General features: G+C 41.7%; 1 protein-coding gene across 2 annotated transcripts in view; it reads right to left on the reverse strand.

Moving 5' to 3' along the window:
* PAPPA2 (pappalysin 2) overlaps positions 1 to 22,712 on the reverse strand; it is a 301,087-nt gene that overhangs the window by 79,892 nt on the left and 198,483 nt on the right. For both annotated transcript variants that reach the window (XM_043485179.1, XM_043485180.1), the window contains 3 exons: positions 16,626 to 16,797; positions 12,599 to 12,776; positions 11,017 to 11,230 (listed from right to left, as the gene is read on the reverse strand). In XM_043485179.1, coding sequence (XP_043341114.1) covers positions 11,017 to 11,230; positions 12,599 to 12,776; positions 16,626 to 16,797 — 564 coding nt within the window. The remainder of the gene's footprint in view (positions 1 to 11,016; positions 11,231 to 12,598; positions 12,777 to 16,625; positions 16,798 to 22,712) is intronic.

Consider the following 22,712-nt stretch of genomic DNA (forward strand, 5'->3'; position numbering starts at 1 on the left):
CACTTTCAGTCTTTCTGTTCTCTATGTTGTTTTTCTGGGCCATAGAAACCAACCACAGAATGGGAGACGATAGCCCCTGATAAAAAATGTAGCTGAGTAGATTCCTGGCTAAAGGAGATTACCCATTAAACACACCAAAAGCAACAGTCATTTTACAAGGAGCACTAACCTGTTGGAGATGATGATACTGATAAACAGCATCTATTGCTGACTTGAAGCTGAACAAGACTAAGAACTGTGCTCATTTCATCTATCTGCTATCTCGTTCAATCCTTGTAAAAATGTGCAAGTATCCCTCTTTCTTATTATCATTTGGTAAATAAAAATAGTCATGTTTGATAGAGATCAATGACTTTCCCAAGATCAAAGAGCTAATAAATAGAAGAGTGGGGATGCAAATTTAGATCTCACTAACTTCAGAACCTGTGTAATTAACTATTAATACTAAACCAAGGGACTTCCCAAGTGGTGCTAGCGGTAAAGAACATGCCGGCCAATGCAGGAGACATAAGAGATGCAGGTTCAAGCCCTGGGTTGGGAAGAACCCCTGAAGGAGGGCATGGCAACCCACTCTAATACATTCTCTCCTGGAGAACCCCCATGGACAGAGGAGCCTGGAGGGCTACAGTCCATAGGGTTGCAAAGAGTCAGACACAAGTGAAGTGACTTGGCGTGTACACATGCACTAAGCCAAGAGAGAAATCCTGCACAAAGGAAACTCTTCCTAAGAATTTGACTAAATTTTCTTCTTTAGAAGTTTTAGAGACTTGCTTAATCTTTAAACTCATATCTAGAAATCTTAATAAATGTATGCAATATTCTGCCTTCAAGAAAGATCTAGAACTTATCCTCTTGGGTGTGAATGGAGAAAAATTCACCAAAACCCATAAAAAGGAAGAGAATGAAACCTTGGCTATTCATCTAGAGCAGAATCTCTCCAAGTAGTACTTTAAGTATTTCCTACTAAGATCATGTCTGTGTAGTGTTTGTGTTTATATATAACCCTGCTTTTTTTTTTTTTCCTGATGGTAACAAATTTCATGTACCACTTCTCTCTCTGGTATTGTACCAAAGTTTTAACTCTCCTCATTGATTCTGTTGAGATAGACTTATAGAGTTTAAAGTCACTCAAGATTTTCCATTATTTTGCAGAGGTGGAAAAAAGAGCCTCAGAGAAATGTAGTAATTTACTCAAGATCAAGTGTTGTTAGCCAAGAGCATGGGCTTTGGCGTTAGAGTGAGCTTAACATCATATATTGGTTGAGTGATCATGGGATGGCTGCTTAACAATACTCTGAGTCTCTGAAAGAGGGGATAATAATGTATTTATTATTAAATTATAGTATTAGAATACTATATTAAGTATTATATTAAGTATAAGTATTAATATAAATTATTAAATTAAATGTATTACTATTATTTCAAGTTGTATATTATCATATCATAGTATGCTATTCTACATTATACTGTTATTTTATTATATAATAAGATTTATCAGTGTCATAAGAAATAAATGAGGTAATATATGTAAAGTGCTTCATATAGCATATAGTGATGAATTATCATTGTCATCATCATCACTGACCCAACAGAATAGAGTCAAGAGCTTATGCTTTTTAACTCTCTGCCACACTGAACAATCTCCCTATGTGTGTAGAGATGGGTCAAGTACATGCATGTAACTATAAAGCCCTCTCCCACTCTTCTCCCAAATCAGATCAGACAAACCTTACTGAAGGTATTAACAACCAAACACTGTCAAACAATGCATAAGCACAACATGAGGCCTTTTTACAGTATTGAGTCTGAACCTATGTTTGTGTTTATAGACCTTCAATAGATTATGTTCACTGGAAAAGTGACCCTCAGAAAGATGGTTACTTACAATTACTCTTAAAAAGATCTTACTATGACACTACCTTTCAGATGGCATCTTGATGAATGACTAACTTATAGGGGGAGAGGCTGTCTAAGTTAGAAGGCTGGGATAATTTCTAATTTCAATTAATTGTGGGCCCTAATGGGGTTAATCTAAACTTCACACATAAAGATAGCAACTAATGAGAAAAAGGTAATCATTGGAGCGAAAGATGAGGGAGAATAGAATATGGTCTTTTTGATAAAATATAAGTCAAGCACATTTATTTTAGCTTCCTGGGAAGTTGGGTTAATGAAACATGAACCTGATAAATGTGATTAATGATGATATGTATGTGCAAGTAAATCACATGGGATAAAAAGAAAAGGGGGTGTGTGTGTGTGTGTTATAAAATATGAACAAGAAAGAACTCCCCAAACCATCTAACTTGACCATTTCTTTAGAGTTACCATTGTTTGTATTTTCTCTATTAACTCCAAAAGTAAATAAACCCAAAGAGATATGTGAAATCTAGCATGCAAAAGTACTACAATAATTTTGAGAAAAGAAAGTGTTACTCTGGATATTTTTAGGAAAGTATAAGTCCCATGACCGATATTGTTCTTACATGAAGAAAGGTTCGTGCTTCTAGATTGTGCTTCTTCATTTTGGCTGCACATTGGAGTGACTTAGGCAGCTTTGCAGATGATTAATGCAAAGCACTTGCCCCAGCTGATGCTACCATACAGCCAGGTATGAGAACCACTGTTCTGGTGAGCTTGTTGAGAGATCTAACCCCTTTTCTGTTACCACCAACTTCTGCAGAGTTTGCCAATCAAGCTTAAATGTCAGTTCAATGAATGAAATTAAAACTATCTCTGAAGAATGATTATTCCTTCTATGTTGCTGAGACAAACTGCTTTGGGAAAAAAAAACAACAGACAATAGTTTTAAGGGTTCTTTTTCACTCTAAAGCATTTGAAATAGAAATTTCCACTCTTCATAAGGAAAAAAAAACAAAACAAAACTTCCCTTCACCATTTTAGCATCAAATTTAACACTAAAATTCTACCATGAATTTTCTAATAAGGCAATCTTTTTATCCATTTAGAAAGTTTTATTGAGTACCTGTCAATAAATGTAGAAACCACTGGCCACATGATGCTACACAAATATCCATGGTCTACTGAACAGGTAATCAAATCCCTTCTATTCAGTGAAATAAATGATGTCAGCGAAGTCTTCTGTGCAGTGGGAAACCATGTGAGGGACACTTCCTACAGACTGGGGAGATCTGGAAGGCTTTGGAAATAAAAATCACACCTATCTTAAAAATAGGACAGTAAGGCTAATGGTGAAGAATCTGCCTGCCAATGCAGGAGACATAAGAGACACAAGTTTGATCCCTGGGACAGGAAGATCCCCTGGAGAAGGGCATGGCAACCCACTCCAGTATTCTTGCTGGAGAATCCCACGGACAGAGGAGGCTGGAGGGCTATGGTCCATAGGGTTGCAAAGAGTTGGACACAACTGAAGTGACTTACCATGCACACACGCATGCAAGAGTTAGCCAAGCAAAAGCTCCCCACTGTTGGGGAGAGCTCAGACCAGAAGGAATAGCATGTTTGAAAGCCCAGAGGCATGCTAGCTATGGTGTATATAAAGAAGTAAAAGAAACCCAGAGCATTAGAACCTACACTACAGAAGGTTTTGTGTGTAATAGTTGGAGGGAAGTGATCTCCCAGGGAAGACAGTGATGACCCTGGAGATGTAAGCTGGGCCCAGCAAGATCATGCAAGACCTTTAAAATATTTTTGATTTTAAGCTTTTTTAGTGTCTTAGATGAAATAGCAGAAAAGCTGGTCATTTAGTTTTATATAAGGGGAATACTATAACAGGGTTGAAATTTGTTGAAGATTGCTATTGCTGCAAAGTAGTGAATGTGTTGAAGGGGGAGAGACTGGAGTCAGGAAGCTCAGTTCAGATGTGACAAAGGATAGTGATTTGTCATAGAGAAGTGGCATCAGGGTGAGGAGAAATGGCCAAGAGTCAGTAAGATAATAACATTTGATGGAAACTGATGACTGATTTGACTGAGGGAGAAGGATGTTTAAGAGTCTCAGGCCAATTTGTGTTGCTGTGTGGCAGAGGCCAACACAATATTGTAGAGCAATTGTCCTCTAGTTGTTTGATATTTCTCAAAGGTGTACAATTATAGTCTCTGATCATTATTAGTTACTCAAGAAGAGTTATGTTTTGTGAGTATTGTTCAATTGTCATCACCAATAGAATGATACTCAGATGTGTTCTTTCCATGACACTTTATAAATAAAAATAAATAAATAAAGCCATATATTGGTTTTTAAAAAAAATGTGTCTCAGGTTATGTGCAGATCTCTCTCCTGACCTGTCCAACCACATGGAACACAGAAGGATGTACAGATTTGAAAGAGTTTGAAATACATTTCAGATATCCAAGTGGCTTCATCTGCAGGCAACTGTCCTAATGAGTTTTATAGCCCTTATGGGAAAAGACTAGATAGCAGGTGTGGGTTTAAGGGTCATCAGCACGTGGAAGGTAGTGGAGGCCACTGGGGTAAATGAGCTTCAGCCCAAACAAGTGTGCAGAACACAAGAGAAGAGTGAATTCAAAGAAACACCAACATTGAAGCCATGGGCAGTGGAGGAAAAGCCAGAAAAGGAAATTGAGAAGAGGCAAAGAAGAGGAAAATCAAGGGAGTGACATAGAGCAGAATCAAGGAAGAAGACTCAAGGAGGGCTCAGACAAACGTGTTTTCCTGAAGAGCCAGATTCCATCTTTGATGTTTGACTCTTGACAGCTTTCAAGCCCTACCATCTTCCACATCCGAGCAAGCCTGTAAGAAAGCCCAGGTGCCTCCTCTTTTGCCCTCAGCAGAAAGTTCAAACCACACCAGGTCCTGTTCACAAGCACAAGTGAAGGTGAAAGTCGCTCAGTCATGTGCAACTCTTTGTGACCCCATGGACTATACAGTCCATGGAATTCTCCAGGCCAGAATACTGGGTAACCTTTCCCTTCTCCAGGGGATCCTCCCAACTCAGGGATCGAGCCCAGGTCTTCCACACTGCAGGCAGATTCTTTACCAGCTGAGCTCAAGGGAAGCCCAAGAATACTGGAGTGGGTAGCCTATTCCTCCTCCAGGGGATCTTCCCGACCCAGGAATAGAACCACGGTCTCCTTCATTGCAGGCAGATTCTTTACCAACTGAGCTATTAGGGAAGCCCTCACATGCACAAACTCTCACTCAAGCCCCACACCCTAACTACCATCCAACTCCTGACCAGCCTCTTTTCCCTGATTACTCAAGCCATTTGAAGACCAACTTGGGATTTTCCCCTTCTCTCTGCCAAAAGTCTCATTATGTGACTAACAAACCTCTTAATACTCTCTTGGTCTATGTATGTGTGGCATCATTACTTTCCACAGCCAAACCAAATTTGGGTAGAAGGATCTATTTTCTCTCACAGGGTGATTATAACATAAGCTAAATATTCCCATATAACGTTAGGTCCCTGGTGTCTCAGATGGTAAAGAATCTCCCAGTAATACAGGAGACCCAGTTTTAATCCCTGGGTCAGGAAGATCCCCTAGAGAAGGGAACGGCAACCCACTCCAGTGTTCTTGCCTAGAGAATTCCGTGCACAGAGGAGCCTGATGGGCTACAGTCCATGGGGTCACAAAGAGTTGGACAGGTGTTAGTTGGAGCAACTAACACCACATTAGGTCCAAGAAGAGTCCCTGCACTTGGCAGCAATGCTCATGGCACCCTCAGCTTTAGTGGAGAGATGGGAATGGAAACCTGAATGTCAAAATGTGAAGGAGAGAAAAAACTATAAGATGGGGATGGTGAATACAAGTGACTCTTTTGAAACATTTCATAAGGGAGGGGGAAGCTGTGACAGCTGGAGAGGAACAAGGGTCAAGAAAAGGCTCTGCTTGTTTGAGTTTTAATGTAGGAGAGACCTGAGCACAATTAAAGAGAAGTAACCTGGCATGAGGAAGAGGGAGGCTTCAGCTGCAGGAAAGAGGAAGATGAAGAGGTTGAAGGAAATGTTTGAGAAGGATTATGGGATCCAGGGCAAAGTTGGAGGAGTTCCTTTTATTTTATTTATTATAAAATATGATTATTTATTAAAAGAACCTCAAATCAGAAGACAAAAAAAAAAAAATCTCCCCGAGTCCTGCCAGTTGCCCATGGTCTTGACATTTTGCTGGGATTTTTTCTTTCTAGTAAATATATATATATATATATTTGAGGTTTTTTTTTTTGAACTATAGTTGATTTACAATGTTGTGTTAGTTTCAGGTGTACAGAACAGTGATTCAGTTTTATGTATATATACATATAACACATAACGTGTGTATATATATATATGTATATATATATATATATTCTTTTTCAGATTTGTTTCCCTTATAGGTTATTACAAAACAAAGTAAGTTCCCTGTGCTATACAGTAGGTCCTTGTTGGTCATAATTCATTTTGGACAGTAAGAAGGGGGGAAGCCTGTTTGGAGGTGTCATTTGGCGGGCACACCTGTGGGCAGACCTTTGCGCTTTGGGAGTAAGATGATCTGCTGGAACTCAGGGAAGAGGCGTTAGGCCTGGAGGAGATGAGGTCTGAGACAGCCTTTAAGAACAGAGACGGTGCTTGTATATTAAAGTATATATGTGGAACTAGAAAAATGGTACAAATGAACCTATTTGCAGGGCAGGAATAGAGATGCAGATGTAGAGAACAGACGTGTGGACATGGAGGGGGGACAGGAGGGTAAAATGAACTGGGAGAGTGGTACTGATGTATATACACTCCCACTTGCAAAATAGACAGCTAGTGGGAAGCTGCTGTATAGACGGGAAGCTCAGCTCAGTGCTCTGTGATAACCTAGAGGGGTGCGATGGAGAGGGGTGGGAGGGAGGCGATATATGTATACTTATAGCTGACTCACATTATTGCACAGCAGAAGCTAACACAACAGAATAAAGCAATTATACTCCAATTAAAAAAATATAGAAGAGACTAGGAACAGGATGCCAGTGGCAAGGCCCTGTTTTAATGCCATCTTGGACTGCTGGTCTCTGGTTTGCCTGTTTAGAAAGATGTGGCTAGTTCTCCTTTTATCACTCTCCACCTCCACAAATGGCTATGATCTCTTTCTAGCTCACTTCATTACTTCATTTTTAAACTATTTATCTCATTCTAAAGTCTAGAAAATTTAGCATATATAAACAAGCAGAAAAATAAAAGCTATATTCCCTATAAACCTACTATATAGAGATTATGTCTGTTAATGTCATCGTCACTTCTAGCTACTGAAAAAGAATTCTAAAAATATACCTTTAATGTAGAAAATAGGGATTGTGTCATTTATAATAATTATGTTCTTGCTTTTATCCATTTACCATATTGTGAATGTTTTCCCATGTCTGTAATATTCTTCTAAACATCTTTAATGTTTAGAAGGATACTTCACAATATGCCTGTACCAGCCTATGATTGTACCATATAATGGGCATTTGTTTCACTGAATTGTCACTGTTGTCACCCAAAACATCCATTTAACCTCCTTCTCAGTTTTTCCCTCTATAGAATCCATATGGTTTGGATAACGCTGACTCTACCCAGGACTTCAAGGTCAGGACTACCCAGGCCAAACCATTTCATTTCCCTGTCCTCAGGGACTAGATTCAATGTGAATGATGCCATCTTCAAATCCCAGAAAGAAGGGGCAAGGGATCCAAAGACCAAGAGAAAGGGCCTACTGTGGTCCGTGTCCACTCCTATTCTCTCTTGCAAGAAGAAATGATGCCCATGAAACAGGGAGCATGGAGGCTGTGTGCTCCTGGAGGCCAGAGCCTTGGTCCTACTCTTGCAGGTGTCTTTGCTCCTAACCCTGAGGCTGACACACAGCACGCACGTGAGAAAGTGCCAGCAGCAGCTGTGCCTTCCACACTAACCTCCACGTGCAACGGGACAAAACTTAAACAAGCTGGATGGAAGAGAAAAGTCAGACGCAGCACTTCTCTTTTTCTCTCTTGAAACAATATTCAACAGACTTGAGAAGAAGCAGGAAGGCAATGTACTTGGCTGATATTTTGGTAGTTGTTTCCATCTTCCAAAAAGAAATGAACAAACAGTTATATCTAGCACATGTATTGAACTTCATAGTTTATAAAACACTTTCAGGACATTACCTACTTTGGGCATCAAAATAATACTGTTCAGTAGAAGTCATTACTGCCCCTCACATTAAGAATGCAAAGTCTGAGACACATGGCTATGATTGTGGAGTACATTGTTCAGGGTCATGCAAAGAACAAGGGGCGAACTTGACCATCAAAGGGGTTTTTCCACTTCTCAGAGAGGTGCAGAAGACTAGAGCGTGCCCACTGTGTCTGAGCTGATTTCCCTGCCAGCTTCTCTCAACCTCTTCTCCCCCTGCCTGCATGCCCTAGAAAGAACTTCAGGGCTCCATTTGTACAACACTGGGCTCCAAGCAAGGGACAAGGCTGACATAGTTTGTTGGGTAAACACAAGCAGCAAGTGACAGTGATTTACTCCTGACTTGCAAACTTCTGATTACCAATCTACTGCCGTATGTAAACAGGTGTAAACTAAGATTGAAATCAGTTTACACAGCGTGGTAAATAATTTAATCTCTCCTCAGGATGGTGCTTGCAAATGTAAATGTTTAAGCTCAAACCCATGCTGACGTTGTGATGCAAGCTTCCAGTTTCTCAACCAGAAAAGAAAGTCATGCCAGCAAACGGCCCCCGTTTGCCCCTGCTTCCCCCAATGCAAAGTTCAGCCATGGGCCTGGGGAGCTAGGAAAAATCCCTCTGCCCTGAATTCCTCCTGGTCCCGAGACTGTTCTCTCTCCCTCTAGTCTTTATTGCACTGTTCTGCAGACCCCTGAATTGGCTGCAGGTGTGAGAAAAGGCAGGCGAGAAGAAAAGAAAAAAAAGCAAGAAAACAACAGCCTTTGGGGCTGGTTGTAATGCCATTCTCACTGGAAGATGACCTGGGCCCTCCCTGCCCATCAATGTATGCTGATGCAAATTAATCTAGACCCTATGACCAGAACATGCAAATGTGTTTTTGGTTGTCAAAAACTGTAGACTGTACCTGCTAGAGTCACTGAACCAGAATGCTGCTTCCTATGAATTTTTCATCAGTATTATTCATGTTCTAATTAGTCTGGCTCTTGCCTTGTGCTGAGATGATGAGGAAGGGGCTCCCTCCCCTCCAAATATTATCTTGGGTTTTCTCAGGAGTGAAAGGCTCTGGGTGAAGCTAGACTCAATCCGTCCCATACTGAGATGTCCGGATGTAGACTAGAGAAGGGCAAATGGAAGCCAGAGAGTAAGCTTCCTGATTTTCTTCTGCTCCCTTAGAAAATTCTAGTTTACAGTCGAAGTTGATATCTCCTGGAATCACTGGTAGTGCCATGGCTGGGATTTTGTCAGTTCAAAAAAAAAAAATCTTTTAAAAAACAATACCTACTATGGTCAGATTTTGAACTAAGTCCTAGATAAGTAATAAGACATAATCTATGGTAGGAAAATAATAGTTACAATTTACTGAGTACAAGGAGTTTCTTCTTCTGAAAGTTTTTTACTTGTTTGTTCAGAAAATGTTTCTTTCTTTCTTTTTTTTTTTTGAAACCATTTATTGAACATTTAGCACAAGTCAGGCACTGAGCTGTACATTATTATATTGTTTGTGAACTCAGTCATATCCAACTCCATGGACTGTAGCCCACCAGGTTCCTCTGTCCATGGGATTTCCCAGGCAAGAATACTGGAGTGGGTTGCCATGCCTCCTCCTCCATGGGATCTTCCCAACCCAAGGACTGAACCCACATCTCCTGTATTGCAGGCAAATTCTTTGCCTGCTGAGCTATTGGGGTTGAATATGTATTATCTTGTTTAATCCTCAACTGAGCACTTTGGTGTGGACATTACTCCCAGTTTACAAAGGAGATGAGACCCAAAGAATTTAGTAACTTGCCTGAGGTTACTCAGCTAATAAAATGGGTGACAACTGGGATTTGAACCCCAGCACATGTGTTTTCAAAACAATTCCTCTTAAATTATGCAGCAAAACTTTTATTCTTTCTGGTCCGCCATGCATTTAGAAGAAAGGTCCTCTTGATTTCTGGGTCTAGGAATGTATACACACGAAGTCCAGGAAAGATAAAGCAGAAATACTCTAATTACAAGATGAATAGATAATATGTATTGAGTTGTATGTTTTAAAAATAGATTTACTGGACTTCCCTGGTAGTCCAGTGGTTAAGAATCTACCTGCCAATCAAGGGAACATGAGTTCGATTCCTGGTCCAAGAAGGTTCCATATGCTGCAGAGCAACAAAGTCCATGAGCCTCAACTACTGAGCCCATGCTCTGCAACAGAGGTCACTGCAATAGAGAATAGCCCCCACTCGCCGCAACTAGAGAAAGCCTGAGCGCAGCACTGAAGATCCAGCACAGCCAAAAATAAAATTAAAATTAAAAAAATTAACTCACTGACTCATGTTTTACACATATTAATTCACTTAGTTCCTACATTATTATTATCATTATCCTCATTTTACAGATGAGAGGTTGAGACAGAGAAACTTCCCAGCATCACATACCTAATGAGAATCTGAGTTGGAGGCCATCCTAGGCAATTTCTGCCACAGTCACAACTGGCAATTTCTGCCACAGCCACAATTTTAAACTTCCAATGGGCCTGAAGATGATGTTTTAGGACAAAGTTGGATTCCGGTGATGTGTGTACCATTTAAGAAGTTCCTAACACTTACTTTTCAAGGAAAATAATAATTTGGGTAGAGATTCTTTTAAAACACACCAAGATGAGACTCTGGAATCTGTTATGGGAAAGCAAATCTTTACAGGAAGCATATCTGGCCAGCCTGCCTGTCATGACTGGGGGGAACACACTTGTGCAGTCGAAGAGGTATTATATAGAAAAACAAATGCAACAAACAGCGGACAACCCAGAAGGTCTTAATGCTATTTCCAAACAATGGTCTCGGATTTGCAAGTGAAAGAACAGGAGCAAGGTGCAGGGTAGAGAGCACTGCAAAGACCAGGAATGTTCCAACTTACTTCCTGACTTTATTCTCGGTGCTTCCCAGCACGTAGTAGCCCGGTTTGCATTCATATCTGCAGGTAGAGCCCACGTCGTGGTTGCCCTGGAGGCAGCGAGGCTGGAGCAGGTTGGCATTTGGGATTACAGGAGGAGCATCGCACTCCAACTTGCAGTAGGCTTCAGGGAGAGACCAGAGCCCGTCTTCAAGACAGGTCAGCCACGGGCTCAGTCCTGACTCCAAGAAAGAGAGGCACAGGATGCTCAGAACAGAGAGTCCAAAAATAAAATACAAACAGAAAGAACGAAGACCTGTCAACAGACCGTCATTCTTGGAAAGTCACAGTATTTTTCGTGGCGCAGCTTCTCTACAACATCAGGTCAAATGTTTATCCTATATCTTTCTACCCACAGAGCATCTACTGTGTTCTCTTGTGTAGCATAGAGGTCAGAAAGCTAGTTCTTGACCTGAATGAAAGAAGGGCTACCAACCGAATCCTTACCTCACTTCCTCACTACAAATAATAAAAATAAAGTAGTGACAGTATCGTGGAAAGGATTGTAATAATCCTAGATGACACTTTTATAGGGCTCATTACATGCCAGGCACTGCCGTAAGCATTTTACATGTATCACTTGTGTAAACTTCAAACCTCAAACAACCCTGTGAAATACCATCATTATCCCCTATTTTGCAGATGAGGAAATTGAGTTTAAGTAATTTGTCCAAGCTAGTAAGGGAAGAGGCAGGGTTTGAACTCAGGCAGTTTGATACAAACTTCTGTACTTCAACACCATATGCCATATGCCATAGTGGTTTCTCTGAGTTCAATCTATGTAGTATCACTAACCCACTACAGGTTTACTAAATCAGACTCTGTCAGCATGAGCCTAGGAATCTGCATTTATAACAAGTCTGTTGGATCACTGCTGGGCACACCTAAGTTCAAGAGGAAGAGCAAGATGCGGGGTCAGAGGGACCTCCCTGGCAATTCAGTGGTTAAGAATCTGTGTTTCCAAGGCAGGGGGCACGGGTTCGATCCCTGATTGGGAAACTAGATCCTACATGCTTCAGGGTGTGGCCAAAATAAATAAAAAAACAAGTAAAATAAAAGAGCCTATTCCCACGCTCTCTTAAACAACAACAACAAAAAGATGTGGGGTCAGAAGAAGTTCTACCACATCCTCATCCCTCCCTAGCAGTACAGCTCATACAACTGTGCTCTCATTGCTAAAATAGGACTAAAGGCACCTAACTCATAGAAGGGTTGTAAATATTAAATTTTAAAATGTGCGTGATAAAGGGTATCTGAATTATTAATTCAGAAAACTGTTCGTTGGCTTGACTCCAGAGAACATAAACTCAAATAAAAACAGGAAAGTCTCAGTTTCTTTCATCAATGAGATCTTGAGTTAGGGGCATCCTTCCAAGTGGTTGAGACAAGGAATGTGTTGCCTCTTGCTTGTCAAAAGAGGGTGCTTCAGCTGAGTCAGGTGGGAAGGTCACTGGAGTAAAGAAAAGATCCCCAAAGTACCCCCCCTCCCCAAAGAGAGAGAACCTGAAGATAACTTGAGTATAACTTCTGCTTGGCCAGACAATACCTTGAAGCTTGGCTGGTGGGACACAGGAGATAGAGCAGCGTTTCAGAAAGTTGGTTCCCTCTGAGCAGGAGAAGGTTGCGTAGTTCACCAGAGATGCATCAGGGACACCACAGTCAAGGGGCTGGCAGCTCACAGCCCAGTCCCAGTGCCCAGAGGAACACGTGAGCAGGATTTCCTTCTAGAAACAGAAAGTTTTCTGTTATCAGAGTCACATAAAAAGGCTCATCAAAATAGTTCCCAGGCTTCAGCAGAGTCCTGACGATTATTTGTGCACATATTCACAACGGGTAAAATGATTTTGCATCTCTCCCTCTTTACGCCTGGTCCTAATGTGCAATTTCACAACACCCAGGTACATTGCTGATGAAAGGTGCATGTGCGCATAAGGGAGTCATTAAATGAAGACGCTCCTTCAGGCCAACTCTTGGCTCTCCTCACGGGCTTCTCCAGATGGCTCTCCAACCTACTCTGCCCTGCCGTGTGCCCTGGGACCCCGGGCCTGTGGACTTCATGACTTTGACTTGTGTCTGCTGTAGCACTCAGGGCAGCACTGGTAGGATACTGACGAGGCAGAGAAGCAAGGGAGGTCGGGGTGCTGATTCTTGCTACTCCCTCCCTAGGGGTCGCTGTAAGGGTGGCCTCCCCCCTCAGCAGAGCTCTTCATACACCTGCTGCACTCTCTTCTCATATGTTCTGCTAATTGCCCCTTACAGTCAGCTCTTTAGGTCTAGAGGGGATATCACCCTTTCACCCAGGGATTCCGGACCATCTCCTTGTCATTTCTTATATCCTGCCCCCACTTTTATCAGCAGTCCCTTTACTGAAGTTCCTCGAATTGTCCCCCTTTGAGCATTCATCAGTTTCCTGCTGGGACCTTTACTGATAAGCTGATTGATAATGGTACATAATAAACATAATTATATTCTCTGAGAATGGTGCCTAAGAACACCAATGGTGTCTTTAAGAACATCTGGGAATTAATGAACAAGAGGCATCTTCCAAACTCTGTAGTTAAATTTAAGATATTCCAGCCATTTCCCTGGGGCTATGGCTTATGTCAAGGCTATGGTTTTTCCAGTGGTCATGTATGGATGTGAGAGCTGGACTGTGAAGAAAGCTGAGTGCTGAAAAATTGATGCTTTTGAACTGTGGTGTTGGAGAAGACTCTTGAGAGTCCCTTGGACTGCAAGGAGATCCAACCAGTCCATCCTAAAGGAGATCAGTCCTGGGTGTTCATTGGAAGGACTGATGCTGAGGCTGAAACTCCAATAGTTTGGCCACCTCATGTGAAGAATTGACTCATTGGAAAAGACTCTGATGCTGAGAGGGATTGGGGGCAGGAGGAGAAGGGGACGACAGAGGATGAGACGGTTGGATGGCATCACCGACTTGATGGACATGAGTTTGAGTAAACTCCAGGAGTTGGTGATGGACAGGGAGGCCTGGTGTGCTGCGATTCATGGGGTCACAAAGAGTCAGACACGACTGAGCGACTGAACTGAACTGAACTGATGGCTTATGTAGGGGGCCCTAGAATTCATCACCATGAAACAAATGAGGTGACTTTTTCTTGAGCACCTAGAAGGGTCAGGTACTTGACTAAGTTTGGATAAACAAGACCCTTAAGGAGCTACCAGCAGAGCTCATCACAGGTTGAAGCAGTGAAAGAAAACATCTGAAGCAGGGAGAATGGAAAGAAGAAGAAAGAGAGACAAGAAGGGAGGAGAAGAAGTTAAAAAGGAAAATGTGGGAGATGCATTTTGGTTATATCTTACTCCTTTCTTTGATGATTTGTGAGAATATAATACAAAGAATGCAAATCATAAAGTAGAAAACATGGACCAAGAAGAAAGAGAATACAAATTGTTCTACTAAATAACATTGATATCATATATGCAGGCTTGTTTTGTGGTGGTAAGATGGCACTAGAGGGGCTGGAGAAGGGATTGCCCATTCTGGGCAGGAGGGAGAGTGTTTGCGGGGAGATTCACATAGTAGGTAACTCAGGAACTGGTCTTTGAAAGATGAGCAAGACTTCCCAGCAGCAGAGGAGAAGTAAGGAGAAGAAAGTTTCAGAGTGAGGTGAACAGGATGGGCAGGCACTCAGAGACCTGGACACTCATGGCTTGTTGGGTGAAAAGTGTCACCATAGTGGGTTACCAAGAGTCAAAGGGAGAGAGGGGAGATTCTGGGCCTCAGCCAGCATCCCACCAGGAGACCACAGTGGCACCAAAGCCAAAGGTAAAATGACTGGTGAAAGCACCTGTCACCCCTGACACCCACTCCTGCCTGGCTGCCCCTCCCTCTTTCCCAGTGTTCCCAGGTTGCCTGCCAGAAGGACCCAGTTCAAAGCCAGACACATTTTTCTGGTTAGTTTCAGTTCTTATGTCAACAAAAAGCAGATATCCCTGCTGTCTTGTGATCACAAGCAGGGATCATATCATTTCTTTAGTGGGGCCAGGCTCGGGTGATGGGAGCGGTCAACTGGAGAGCTGTGCCTGATGACTCCATCATATGACTGGCAAAGGGCGAGCTCCCACCTTCCTTCTCCCAACTTGGCCCCTACCGCAATGCTCACAGCCTGGAAGACTGGCTCCAATCACTGCGATCACTTAAAGGGTGTCTCTCAAACTCTGCATATATTGTCTGGGTTTTCTCCTGGCTCCAATAAGTATTGACTGTTCTGTTTTGAATTTGCTCCTAATTTTAATGAATTGCAAACACCATCTTTTCTTCTCTCTCCTTTACTTAGCACACAAACGTATTCAGTTCCTACATTGTTTTTGTTCTCTTTCCTTCTTTCCATCTCTTTTCTAGTGTGAGGTAAGCTGATTTAAGGACAGGTAGGTGATAAGAGTTCTGCTTTTCTGACCAGAGCATCACAGACCAAGGAACTGATGCTTCAAGGTATGTTAAAATGGTCTCTCTACACAGAACTCTCTTTAAGCCATCTGAAACCAAAGATTGTATCTTTAAATTCTGTGTCTAAGCAAGTGAAACTCCTCCATGGATCCACAATCTGCTGAGCAGTCAACTGGTACAAGATGAAAAACAATTCCAATCTTCCAAGCCATTGATACCTGACTACCAAGCGTGCTTCCGCTTGTCCTTCATCATACCTCATCTCCCTCATATTCTTCTCAAGCACCATTTACCTTTTGCCTAATGCATCCTGTCTCTCTATCATATTGTGCTTATGTGTTCTCAAATTTCAAATTCCTCTGTAGAATATGGAAAGCTTTCTAAAGGAAAGAGGGAAAACAAAATTCTTAGTCGACAATACATCATCATGGTCATCATAATGGCAGCTTTGCAGAGAGCTAGGTGTCTATCATTTTGATAGAAGCTAATGAATTATTTCTACTCGGTCACCAAAACAGCCCAAGGACAAAAATACCTCTGATCTAACTATTTTACAAATGTGGAAACACCCTTAAAGAGGTTGGCATGTTTTGCTTGTTTTTACCTAAAATTACACAATAAACAGAGGAGTCAAATTTCATTCCAAGTCTGTCTCCCAAGCCATGCTCTTCACTAATATATTCTACTACCTTCAGACCACCTTGAAATCCTGAAAGTGGTGCCATGGTAGCTTATAGAAATTTGAAAAATTCAGTCAAAACTAGAATCTTGATATAAGTCCTACTTCAGTAGCAGAAGAAAGAAAATCATAATTTTTCCTCCAGTATTCTTATAAAGAGGGTCGGACTTGGGGGAACAGGCAGAAAATGTACCACAAAAAAGCTGGTTGCATCCTATATTGCCTGCCAATTTTGGACAGGTCTCAACTGTAACATTCTCATCTTGAAGCCAAAAGTCGGGATCATAATTTCTTACACTTCTTATATATTCCTACATATACCTTGCATTTCTATAAATCATGCTTCTCTTTGGTTGTTAGAGTCCTCATTTTTCCTTTCAGATGATTTAAAAACACAGGCCTTTCCCCCATCCAGCCAGGAGGAGGAGCATGCATACTGTCCCTCCCCAGGGGCTTGGTCCTGATGACCCCAGATTTCCAACTCACCTGCATGGGCCTGAGGTACTGCCCATTGCTGGCCTGAAGGGCAAACCCCCTCTGGCAGGTGATAGAGCACTTCATGTGACCCGGGCCACCAGAGGTACAGTTCACCACATCCGCGTGATCAAGCAGCAATGGCACGCAGCTGCCCTGCTCCCCACAGGGCCGGTGGACACAGCTGGAGGTGACAGAAACAGAAATATCTTACATTGACTTGCTAGGCAGCAAAGACTGCCTCACCCTTTGAAAAGGGTCTCTAAACCAAAGAGAACACTTTCTTGAAAACCTACATTAAACTCATCACTTCCTCCTTGTGATCTGGAACCAAGCAACATAAAGTAAACAGGGACAATATCAGCTACCAAGTGATTATGAACCAGCTTACTATGGGTCTTCCAGGAGGAGAAAATGATGATGCGGCAGGTGGGGAGAGTGTCCCCAGAGCTCTGGATGGCATAGAAGTGAATAGATCAGAGGGTAATCCTCAAAATATTTCACAGCCAGTACTTCTGAGCCCCAAACAATCAGAACAGATGCAGGGCAAAGATCAGGAGTGAATTCTGGAGGCCCCTGGTTGTGTCAGGCAGAAACCTTTTTGTTTTTCCATCATGGGTTGGTCTCAGGGGGCCCTGTAGAACAGGTGTTTGAGCTGGCAGAAAAGGCAACATTTATTTACTGATTGCATGGAGTATTTTTTTAAACTTTTCATTTTGTTTTGGGGTATTAACAGCCAACGTTTAACAACGATTAATAACCAATGTTGTGAAAGTTCGGGTGAACAGCGAAGGGACTCAGCCATGCTGTACATGTATACATTCTCCCCAAATCCCCTCCCATCCAGGCTGCCAAATAACACTGAGCAGAGCTCTATATGCTATACAGTAGGACCCGGATGGTTATGCACTTTGAATATAGCAGTCATGTGGCACTAGTGGTAAGGAACCTGCCTGCCAATACAGGAGTTTTTAAGAGACATGGGTTCAATCCCTGGGTTAGGAAGACTCCCTGGAGAAGGGCATGACAACCCACTCTAGAATGCTTGCCTGGAGAATTCCATGGACAGAGGAGCCTGGCAGGCTACAGTCCATAGGATCACAAAGAGTTGGACATGACTGAAGTTACTTAGCACACATATACCACTGAATATCAACACTGGCTTGGCAGAAAAGCTATGACAAATCTAGACAGCATATTAAAAAGCAGAGACATCACTTTGCCAACAAAGGTCCATATAGTCAAAGCTATGGTTTTTGCAATAGTCATGTACAGACTTGAGAGATGGACCATAAAGAAATCTGATGCCGAAGAATTGATGCTTTCAAACTGTGGTGCTGGAGAAGAGTCTTGAGAGTCCCTTGGACAGCAAGGAGATCAAACCAATCAATCCTAAAGGAAATCAACTCTGATTACTCATTGGAAGGACTGATGCTAAAGCTGAAGCTCCAATACTTTGGCCGCTTGATGCAAAGCACTGACTCATTGGAAAAGATGATGCTGGGAAAGATTGAGGGCAGGAGAAGGGGGTGACAGAGGACTGGATGGTTGGATGGCATCACTGACTCAATGGACACGAGTTTGAGCAAACTCCAGGAGATAGTGGAGGACAGGGAAACCGGGCATGCTGCAATCCATGGGGTCGCAAAGAGTCGGACATGACTGAGCGACTGAACAACAAATCAGAAATTGAGCCCATGACAGAAAGAAGAAAAAACTCACACATATCAAGTCCCTGCCACATGCCTAATGTTGTGCTAGATGCTTCCAGGACATTACCTCATCAGAGAACTGCTGTCTGGGTCTCTAAAGCTAGTCACATAGGAATAGGAGAGACAGTTAAACTCCCCAGGGTTCGAGGGGACCCTGTCAGGACCATGACAGCATCACGGATGTAACAGATTCAAAAGAGGGTCATTCTTTTATCAAGGCAGAGCCAGAGTGATTAAAATTTAGAGCACTGCCCCCAGGCTGTGTGAATTCAAATCCTGGATTCACCATTTACTACCTGTGTGATATGGTTGAGTTATTTATTCCCCAGGGTTTCAAGTCCTTCCCCCATGAGATAAGGATGATAATGGTGTGTATCCTTATGTAGCTACTGTTCCTAAGTTCAGTCTCTCTACTGCTCCACTGCAAATGGCACATATCCCACATTCAATGGCCTGTTTTCTATGAGTCGCCTACATGTTTTGGTTTTCCCATGTCTGTACCTTTGCTCAATTTATTGAACCTTTTAAAAGGCCTTCCGACTCCAAGAAGCCGCTCCAGATATCTTCCTTCTTTGAATCTTGAAGGGAAATTTTAAAAATAACTTTTCTAATATTTCTTTTACTCTATCTGTATTATAGCCATGATTTTTAGTTAATTTATCCATCCTTTGATCCACAAGGCAATGAGTACACAGGTGTCTCCTAAATGCTGCTGAATCTCCCAACTAGACTGATCTGCTTGAAGACAAATACTGACTTCTACCCACTTTTGTATTTACCATACACCTCACTGTGGAAGATGCAACAAATGTTTGCTGAATTAAATATTTTTGTGTCATAGACATCAAAGTAAGTCAATGGCTATCAAAATGGTAAATTTGTTACATTTTATAGTGATAGATGGGGATACGAAGTTAAAAAATCATTATCAAACAATGATTCAACCATCTTGCCCTACTGCTTCATTCATTCATAAACATTTCCCAAGCACTTAGCGCATTGGTCTCAGTACTGGGGATAAAATAAGTATGCCCTTAAAGAACTCACAGTCTAGTGAGGGAAAACAGCATGATACTTTTTATATTTTCTTGCTCATGATGTTTTTGCCAGTGGTGGTAAATCTTATTCAAAATGTCTTCTGTGAGTCTCGTCATCATTCATTTGTTTTATTTGCTCTTGAATTCTGTTAGAGGTCAGTGACTTTTATCAAGGAACTGGGCAACAGTATAATAAAGTGGAAAATAAAATGTTATTGAATTGCAGTGAAATAATTGAAAATTGATTTAAAAAGCACTAGTCCAAGAAGTATGGATTTGATTTGAATATGCTAAAGTTGCTGCCTCTGATCTTGTACCCATGGCATTTAAACTATGTCAGTGACATTCTTATTTTTTTTTTTACCCATGCTTATCAGGCATAGGATGGAGGAATTGGAGTTGAGTGGTATGCAATCAACGTTTTTCTCCTGTAAGCCCTGATTATTCTCTGGGATCATGTAGTATTTCCTCAGACTCACTACACGGAGCCTGATGAAGGGAGGAATATATGAGTTGAGGGAGATGGATTCTTCAAATTCAACACTGCTAATGAGGTCTGCAATATAGGAAATAAAGCTTTGTCTCTGAGTCTTCATTCAGTCTAGCTGCATAAGGAATCTGAAACCAGACCATCCTTCATGGAATGAGATGAGAACCCCTCATTAGTGATGCTAAACAACTCCAAGTTCCATAGATACTACATGCCCTTGATATGCACAAATTGTAATATTTCTTCAGTGTGTTAAGCAAAGAGGACTGGAAAACAGAGAGTCATTAACAGTTCTGGTTCATGTCAGCTCACTACCAAGAAATTAATGTGAAATAGCAAGTGCTGTTTTCCAGTGACTCCATCCAATTCACCCTCAGTGTCATCACTGAGGACAAATACGTGCTGAGATAAGACACAAAACAAATACTCCGAATGAGCCTCCTTCCATCAAGTTGGTGTTCCATTAACTATGGTTGCTATGACTACCTGTGTGTGAGGTCCATCAGCACTGGCAGCAAGGGAGGCGGAATAAGACAGGGGATCTTAGAAGAGGGGGAAAGTGGCATGACATAAGACCAAGATAAAAAAAAGAAAAAGCATCAAACACAGACCTGTTTATGAAGTGAGAAATGGTTTTAGGGCAGCTGCTGCAAATTCTTTCACTAGCTTATATTTCCATTTGCTTCCTTTTTAAGGAATTTGTTTTATGAGGATGGTGTTTGTCAGGTTGTTAGCTTCTGGTGGCATCTGGTACCAATTGTAGACTTCTCTGCCTTGCACCCTATCCCCAAAACCCCTTTTGCATTTCTCTTCCACTCCAAATACACTGCTTCTCTGAGTGAAGTACTGTATTCTCCATTTTCCCATGCTCCTGATACATTCTTCTTTCTGGCTACTACTACATTAAGCCCCAATGTCATAGTGATAATGTTGCTAGTAAACATAATTAGCCTTCAAACTCTTCAAAAGCTTTCTTCTTATGGTCTTTGGACACATGTCAATAAAAGTGGAAGCAACAAAGCCTTACCATGCCCCAGAGAGATGGGAAGTTAGGTATTTATCTTGGTTTGACATACAAAGAAACTAAAGCTGTTTGGAATCTGGCTAGAGGCCACACAGAGAGTCAGAGGAAAATCCTCAAACTGGAATGCAGAGCTCTCATTCCCCAGGCCAGCTTAGACCACCAGGCTATCTCCCTGGAGATGAGGTGGGTCTCCTGTTGCTTTCTTCTCCATTCAGGAGCTAACATCATTGGCCAGGATGAGCCAAGAAGTTCCTTAGCAGGGTGGTTGGGGGGAAATGATGGATATATTTCATGGTCATTCCTAGTTTTGAGCAGTTTACTTTTAAGTGATAGCAAATCAAATTAACTCTGTCCAGCTGCCTCTGTCTGCAAGATGCCCTGTTAAGCAAACCTGCTTCCTCCTTGGGCAACCTTACCCTTTCACCCATTTTTTCCAGACCTTTCCTGACACCCCATCACAATGTGTCCTCAGGTAAGGATATGATACACCTAGTTAGGCATGATTCACGGCTATTTCCATTTTAATGGGAGACAACATTTGCAGACTGAAGAATGAGTTTTTCATGGTGGAATTTTAAGTCAATAGGCCCTTAGAGGTTACACTATGTAGATGGTCCCCTTACCCATCCTTCCTTTGCTCTCTGTCTCTCCACTTCCCCAATATGCCTCTATTCTCTCTCTCTCTTGTGGTTCTCACTCCCCAAAGTTGTTGCATTTGAGGGTTTTAAAAAATGCTTTCAATAGAGAAATCCTATTGCAAAATGTATGTTATCCCTGGACTATCCTCTTGCATAAAATCTGCTCGTTGGTATCCAGGTACATTTCTAGCACCATCCTACCAAAATGATGTGTGTGTTTCCTTTATGTTTGGGCCTCTGGTTGATGCCTTGGGAAATCTCTGTTGGCAGAGTTCAATAAAAGAATGGTCCTCATCTGTCACAAGGCAGACTTTGTCAACTATCATTGTGTTTTTGACTCACTTAGGCAGCATTTAAAAAATTTAGATACCCAGGCTTTTCTCCTTGGAGAGTTTAATTCTGTAGGCTTGTGGTGGGATCCTCACAGTGGTGATTTTATTTTACATTTCAAAGTTCTTGATGCTCATCAGGAGTGAAACTCAGCACTATAAAGATTTGGATATGTGTACCCAAAAGATAAGTCAACAAATTCCGTAGGCCAAGACTATAAAATAACAATACTGATTCCAGAAGGAGAAACTGGTCCTGCTGTTGCATCATTATGCTTTAATGTTTTCAGCACAGATTTTCACATGGGAGCCATAAGACAGATTTAAAGTATAAAACATTTCCCTAATTCTGAAGAAGCTTTCAATATAGCCAAAGAGATAAAATAATTAAATCATGTGGTACCGATTATAAATCCATGGCTGTTCCAGAGAAATTTTATCATTGAATATGATTTGACCTCAATAAATTAATAGGATTTGGAAAGGCAAAAGAGATATGCCAGTAAGTTATCTCCAATGCTTTCCAGACCAGACAGAACACAGCACAAAGCAACACTCTAAAAACCTAGACAAAAATCACCATTTCCTTTCCACTGAGAACTAAAGAAAATTCAGTAGGTGTGGGTCTCTAATTCTGACTAACAAATTTAGAGAATCTATATGAAAAGTCCTGAATATTCATTGGAAGAACTGATGTTGAAGCTTAAATTCCAATACTTTGGCCACCTGATGCAAAGAATTGACTCATTGGAAAAGACTCTGATGCTGGAAAAGATTGAGAGCAGGAGGAGAAGGGGATTACAGAGGATGAGATAGTTGGATGGCATCACCAACTCGATGGACATTAGTTTGAGCAAGCTCTGGGGGTT

Source organism: Cervus canadensis, chromosome 13 (assembly GCF_019320065.1).
Source record: "Cervus canadensis isolate Bull #8, Minnesota chromosome 13, ASM1932006v1, whole genome shotgun sequence".
NCBI lineage: Eukaryota > Metazoa > Chordata > Mammalia > Artiodactyla > Cervidae > Cervus > Cervus canadensis.